Source organism: Chrysochloris asiatica, unplaced genomic scaffold, assembly GCF_000296735.1.
Source record: "Chrysochloris asiatica unplaced genomic scaffold, ChrAsi1.0 scaffold00226, whole genome shotgun sequence".
Lineage (NCBI taxonomy): Eukaryota > Metazoa > Chordata > Mammalia > Afrosoricida > Chrysochloridae > Chrysochloris > Chrysochloris asiatica.
In genome coordinates, this window is record NW_006408744.1 from 1,582,177 (window position 1) to 1,589,129 (window position 6,953).

Consider the following 6,953-nt stretch of genomic DNA (forward strand, 5'->3'; position numbering starts at 1 on the left):
TGTGGAACAAAGAAACTAGCAACACCACAAAAAACACACAGCGAAACAGCAGCAATTAATTCATACTTGTCAATAATTACATTGAATTTAAATGAATTAAATGTACTAGTCATGAAACAGAAAGTAGGAGACTGGATATAAACTTTGATACATACACACAATGGAATACTATGTAACACTGAAGAATAGTGACAAATCTGAGCAACATCTCATAACATAAATGAACTCAGAAGACATAATTCTGAGTGAAATTAGTCACAAAAGGTCAAATGTTGTAAGATAATACCGTAACAAATTAAAAAAAAAGTTTTCTTGCTAAAATAAACATTCTATGTTACCAAAGGTGGGAGAGAAGGGAAGATTACTCACTGGGTGAAAGGAGATACATGGTAACTTGGGTGATGGGGAAGGCAATATACAATACAATGGAAATTGGTGCAGGAAAGATGAAGGTAGTGGAAGACACAGGGAGGAGTGCCAGGGAATACAAGTAAATACTGGTAAGTGATGATACATGGACGGATTGCAATCATGACATGCAGTGTATGATTTGTTGAATGTGGGACTGATGATCTGCTCTGTAAACTTCACTCAATTCACAATAAAAAGTTTAAAAAACAAAAAAGCAAAGCAACTTAGGAAAGTGAAAAGAAAGTTAATACTCTTAATAATAAAATACCTTAAGCCAGATCCTGCAACAGATTTTTTTTTTTTTGCTTCTCTCCCAACACTACACAAGACCATACCCTTGGCTTAAAGTTCTGACTCAATACAGAACTTTCAAATTTCACCAAATACCCCACAACAAAGTAAATTCGCTAACAGAGATAGCGTAAACAATCTGATGATAAATGACAGGGAGGTGATTATATATAAAATCAATTTCATAGCTATTTTCCAAACCACACCAGCCCCAAACTCCCAAGATGATTCTGATACAATCTTCCAATTGATAAAGAACCACGAGCCCAGGTAAATTTTAAGGTAAACCTTAATTCTCAAGGCAAGCCTTCACGGTATTAACAGGAATGAGATAGAGATTCAAGAGTAAGGTAAAACATCAAGCAAGATCACAAAAGCTGTGCATTAAGTACTGGCTGAAATAATCTTAAATGAAGAAACTATCAGAGATATTTCTAACAAACTCATTTTCCCACACTCCCCCCCCCCACACACACACTCTTTGAAGCCCCTCATTATATCACTTGGAGTCCTGGTGTGGCGCTGTGGATTAATGTGCTAGAGTGTAAGATCGGTTTGAACTGCAAGATCAGTGGTTCAAACTCACCAGCCGGTCCTCGGAAACCTTATATAGAGTTGCTAGGAGTCAGAATCAACTCGACCGTACTTAACAATAATTACATCACTTGGTATGGTGCTGTAAGTTAATGCGCTGGACTGCAAGGTCTCGCTGAACCTCAATATCGACGGTTCAAGCTTGCCAGCTCCTCCTCTGAAACCCTATACAAGGCGACTGGAGGACACTTAAAGTATATCACTTGCAGTCTTGGTGTGACGCTGTGGGATAATGTGCCAGACTGCAAAGCCGTTTGAACTGCAAGGACGGCGGTTCAAGCTCACCAGCGGCTCCTCGGAAACCCTATACAAGGTCGCTATGGCTCGGAACCGACTGGACAGCACTTCACAACAACATAACACTGTTTGGCCAAGAATGGTCATGCATCTTCTGCTAAAGAACACTTGAGGAAGGAGATAATCTGATAAAAGTACCTATTTCTGGACCTCGTCCACGGCACATAACAACAACAACAACATTTGTGGACCTCACCTCATACGTTGAATTAGAAACTCAGTCGTATCTTGTAAAGATTACACTTTGTTTTTGTTAAGTGTAAATTGGTTCGACTCATAGTCAATCCTCTATAGGGTTTCCTAGGAGCGGCTAGTGGGTTTGAACCGCCAAACTTGTGGTTAGTAGCTTGGTGCTTATCCTACAGTATCACACCAAGAACTCCTTTAGTTGACACACACACACTTTCCCTAGAGAAGCTCATTGTATTAGAAAGAAATTACATGTATTCTAAATCCCCCCTTTGGTGCAGAGTAAAGTACTGAGGTATCAGTGTGTGATGTGAGATTCAAAGGTCCAATACTTAGATGATGAAAGGGATTTTAAAGTATCTGTCTGATAATTGGATAAAAAAAGATGCCATATTATTTTTCTCTAATAATTAGCATGCATTCATTATCTGCTCTGTGAAGACACGAATGAAGATACGATAATTTTGGCATATAAACAAACCAAATACTCGAATTTATCTCTTGCAAACGATCATATGAGAATGTCCAAAAACTGATATTCACTTCTCTTAAGCCATTAAAACCACCAGTAATTTGGTTCCAAGTTCAATAAAGGAGACTAGGACTAGGACACAACTAAATAAATACTATGATGTTACCCAAGTTCATGAACTAACTGCACTTTCTCCCAAGCATCTGTTGCTCACGCCTTTCCTATCAAGGCACAAAAGCTTTGGAGATGGTCTTGGAAATGTGTCCTAGTGTTACTTGGAAAAGCTGTGAGATCTAGTAACTTTTCTTTTCCTACACAGCCCCGCCTACGCAAAGCACTAAATTCCCACAAGTTTACTAACCGAACAGAACAGACAATAGCTCCCTAAACCAGGGTCTAACATGGACGGTGGGGGAACTATCCCAAAAGCGAAACCTACGCTGAGACCCCAACCCCATGGTCCCCAATAAAAAAGGATGGACGGGAGGGTGCCCCCTACACTGACAACACCCACGCCTCCTTTAGCGGGTCAATCCTAAACAAGGAGCTGAGATTGCAGGCAGCCTCCACTATATCCCCATGGGCCTGCGGATACTTCCGGGCCGTTTACCCCACCGTAGGCCAGACAGGAGATCCTTTGCCGTCCCAACCGGACCTTTCCTCCTTCCCCAAACGCCTGGGCCACATCCCCCAGCGCTCGCCGACCTGTGGGGCATGCCAGGCCAGCCCGAGGCTCCCGGTTTTCTGCTTTCCTTGGGCGATAGCCGTAAACTCCCCGCTCGGTCTGGTAGCCGCGCCGCAGGAGGTGGGGTACCCGACCGAGGCCTCGAGTAGCCGCTGACACGGAAGAGGAGGCCATATCTTAGCCTGGGTTCCCGGTACGGGAGAGAGCGACGGAAGGACTAGGAAAGTAGACACCGGGAAGAAGCAGGGCACGCTGCCGGCGAGCTGAAACTGGAGAGCACAGCCTTGGGGCCTGGAGCCCCGCCCCCGGACTACGCCCCCGCGCTGATTGGCCCGGAGGGACCCACCCTGGGAAGCGTAGCCAGGGGCTAAAGCACTCTAGTGCAGTGGGGTGGGACTCCGGGGTGATCCTTCGGACTAAGGTTCGTTCTGGATTTGCTGATGGGCGAAGTGAGGAAATGCTGAGCAGAGCGTTACTGCCTTAATAGTACAAAAAATGAATTATCTGTATATTCTGCACTTTCCTGCTAATGAATAGTCACTCATATCATCTCTTTCCATCCACTTCCCTAATAAGCCCTGTAATTGTGAGTCTTGTCAGTATGGCCATTGCAATAAATTATCCCACCCAGTAGAATGTCATGGGAGGGAAAGTTGGTGTCAGAATTAGTCAAAATTCAGAAAACCTCAGAATACAAACACAGAAACGCAATAAGGGTTCTCAAACAGAAAGGAAGGAAGGAAGAAATTAGCAATAGGTTTGACAGTGGCTGAGACTGAAGTCAAGGGATGCAAAAATAAAAGAACACATGAGAGAGCTAGAAAAATCAATCTTTACTTTTTTCTTTCTCCCTTAAGCAAGAAAAACTGAGGAAAAAAGAAGAAACCAGGGGGCCGGTGTGTGTATGAGTAGGAAAGGAATTGAATGGGAGTCTAAAGTAATTGGGCATGACAGATTATAGCAGTGTAGAGATGCTTGACATTCTTGCTTCGTCTATCTCTGACAACGTTTCCGTAACTATCTTATTCAATGACTGTAGTGCAGTGGATTACTCAACAGGGCCTTCCTAGATATAAGTTTTGTGACTTCCACCACATGGTTGTATTTGTTGTTTAGTTAAGTGCAGTAAAGTCGATTCCAACTCCTTTCGGTTAGCAGTCCACTTCTTATCCTACTGCGCCACGCCAGAACTGCTGATTGTTGTTGTGTTCGGATTCATGGCGACCGACCGTGTTTCAGAAGAGCAGCTAGTGAGTTTGAATCGGTGACCTTGCGGTTAACAGTCTATTGCTTATCCTCTGGTAGCGTTGTGGTTGTTGTTGTTAAGTGCCGTCAAGTCGGCTATGACCCATAGCGACCCTATATAAGGTTTCCGAGGAGCAGCTGGTGAGCTTGAACCACCGACTTTGCAGTTCAAACGGCTTTGCAGTCTGCAGCATTAACCCACAGCGCCACACCAAGAGCGTAGTGGTTATGGATTGGGCTGCTAACCTCAAGGTCAGCAGTTCGAAAGATGAAGCTTTCTGCTCCCGTAAAGATTTACAGCCTCAGAAATCCTGTACAGGGTCTCTATGAGTCAGAACCGACTCCACGGCACACCACCACTACCACCATAGCTCCATACCAAGACTCTTTGTGTGCGTTTGTTGATTCCGACCCATAGCGACCCTGTATTGGGTTTCCAAGGAGAAGCTGGTGAGCTTGTACCACCAACCTTGCAGTTGAAACGACTTTGCAGTCTGGCGCCATAGCCCACAGCGCCACACCAGGACTCCTTGTGTGCGGTGTTGTTGTTGTTGTTGTTGTTGTTGTTGTTGTTGTTAAGTGCCGTTGAGTCGGTTCCGACCAATAGCTACCCTGAAGAGGGTTTCCAAGGCTGTAAATCTTTACAGGAGCAGAAAGCCTCATCTTTCTTCTGCGGAACAGCTGGTATTTTCGAACTGGTGACCCTGAGGTTCTCAGCCCTATTCGTAACCAGAGCTCATTTAAGGTGCATAAAACCCTAAAGTAGGGATGGGTCCATTTTGCCATCTGTTAGGCTTAAAATGAGCCAGCCACCCCACAGGAAGGGAGAAGGGGGGATTTCACAACCGCTGGCAGAAAAAGAAGAGCCAGGAGTGAAGTGCATCATTTGGACGGAATCCCTACACTGAGAACCACCTAATCCAGGAGACACAGAGCTGTTACACCAGAAAAGGCAAGTTATTGTGGTTAAGTGACTCCAAGTCTGTTCTGATTCTTAGCGACCCTGTATAGGGTTTCCAAAGAGCAGCTGGTGGGTTTAAACTGCCGACTTTGTGGTTCAAACCGACTTTGTTGTCCAGTGCTTATCATACAGTGCTACACCAAGTCTCCAGAAAAGGCAGGAGACAACGAGAATTATCAACAGAGAAACAATGACCTATCAACAGAGAAACAGTGATCCCAGAGGCACAAGACAGTTTTAGGCTTCCAAGGCCACATATCAAGTAAGCTTAGTGCATTTGGGCAGGAGGCTTGCTAACTGGGTGCCTCCAGGTATTTATGGGAGGAGCTAGCCTCACTTGAGTAAATTGAGTGCCTTCAAGAAGTAGGTTTGATGAAGGAATGAGGTGCTATGAGCACTTACCACAAGAACTAAGGGAACTTTGTCACACTTGTCTAAGCAGGGCAGAGGCCAAAGGACTGAGAAGCCAAGAGTCAGTCAGAGAGACATGCTTGTGGGCACTGCTGATTGAAGAACTGTATCCTGAGTCGTTGTTGTTGTTGTCAGGTGCCATCGAGTCTGAACCGACTCACAGCGACCCTATGCACAGCTGATCGAAACAATGTCTGATCCTGGGCCAATCTCACTACAGTTGCCACACTTGAGTCCATCGATGCTGCCACCTGGCCAATCCATCTCGTTGGGGCTCTTTTTCTCTGACCCTCCATCTTACCAAGCATGATATCCTTCTCTAGCGACTGTTCCCTCCTGACAATATGTCCAAAGTATGAGAGACGAAGTTTGGTCATCTTAGCCTCTAAGGAGCACTCAGGCTGCACTTCTTCCAAAACAGATCTATTGGTTCTTTTGGCAGCCCATAGCACTTTTAGTAGTCTCCTCCAACACCAAAATTCAAAGGCATCAATTATTCTACAATCTTCCTTATTCACTGCCCAGCTTTCACATGCATATGAGGTTATTGAAAATACCATGGCTTGGGTCAGGCGCACCTTAGTCCTCAAGCTGACATCTTTGCTCTTCAACACTTTAAAAAGTTCCTGTGCAGCAGAGTTGCCTAATGCAATACGTCGTCTGATCTCTTGACTGCTGCTTCCATGAGTATTGATAGTTGATGCAAGAAGAATGAAGTCCTTGACAACTTCAATCTTTTCTCCGTTGATAAGAATGTTGTTTATTGATCCAGTGGTGAAGATTTTTGTTTTCTTTACATTGAGATGTAATCAATATCAAAGGCTGTGCTCTTTGATCTTCATCAGTAAATGTTTTAAGTCCTCTTCATTTTCAGCAAGCAAGTTTGTATTATCTGCATATTGCAGGTTGTTAATGAGTCTTCCTCCAATCCTGATGCCACATTTTTCTTCATAGAACCCAGCTTCTCGTATTATTTGCTTAGCATACAGGTTGAATAAGTATGGTGAAAGAATACAACCTTGTCTCACACCTTTCTTAATTTTAAAACATCCTCCTGAATTGTAACCTGTTACTTCTCTACTAACTGCAAGGTCAGTAGTTTGAATCTACCAGCTGCTCCATAGGAGAATGATGAGGCTTTCTTCTCCAGTAAAAATTTACAGCCTTGGAAATCCTCTACAGGGTCACTATGAGTCAGAACTGACTAGACAGCACAGTACCAACACCACTACCACTTCCCTAATAAACCCTATAATTGTGAGTCTTGTCTGTGAGTTCTGCGAGGCCATTGTAATAAATTATCCTACCCAGCAGAGCAGTAGAGAATGTCTTGGGAAGGAAGGTTGGTGTCAGAGTTGGTTAAAGGGTTGAAGGGTGAAGGCATGTCTAACTTCCTT

At 44.2% G+C, this 6,953-nt stretch overlaps 1 protein-coding gene across 1 annotated transcript in view; it reads right to left on the reverse strand.

Moving 5' to 3' along the window:
• DHTKD1 (dehydrogenase E1 and transketolase domain containing 1) overlaps positions 1-3,113 on the reverse strand; it is a 100,382-nt gene extending 97,269 nt beyond the window's left edge. Inside the window, exon 1 of the mRNA XM_006873178.1 lies at positions 2,960-3,113. Within this exon, the coding sequence (XP_006873240.1) occupies positions 2,960-3,113 (154 nt within the window). The remainder of the gene's footprint in view (positions 1-2,959) is intronic.
• Between the last annotated feature and the right edge of the window lie 3,840 nt (positions 3,114-6,953).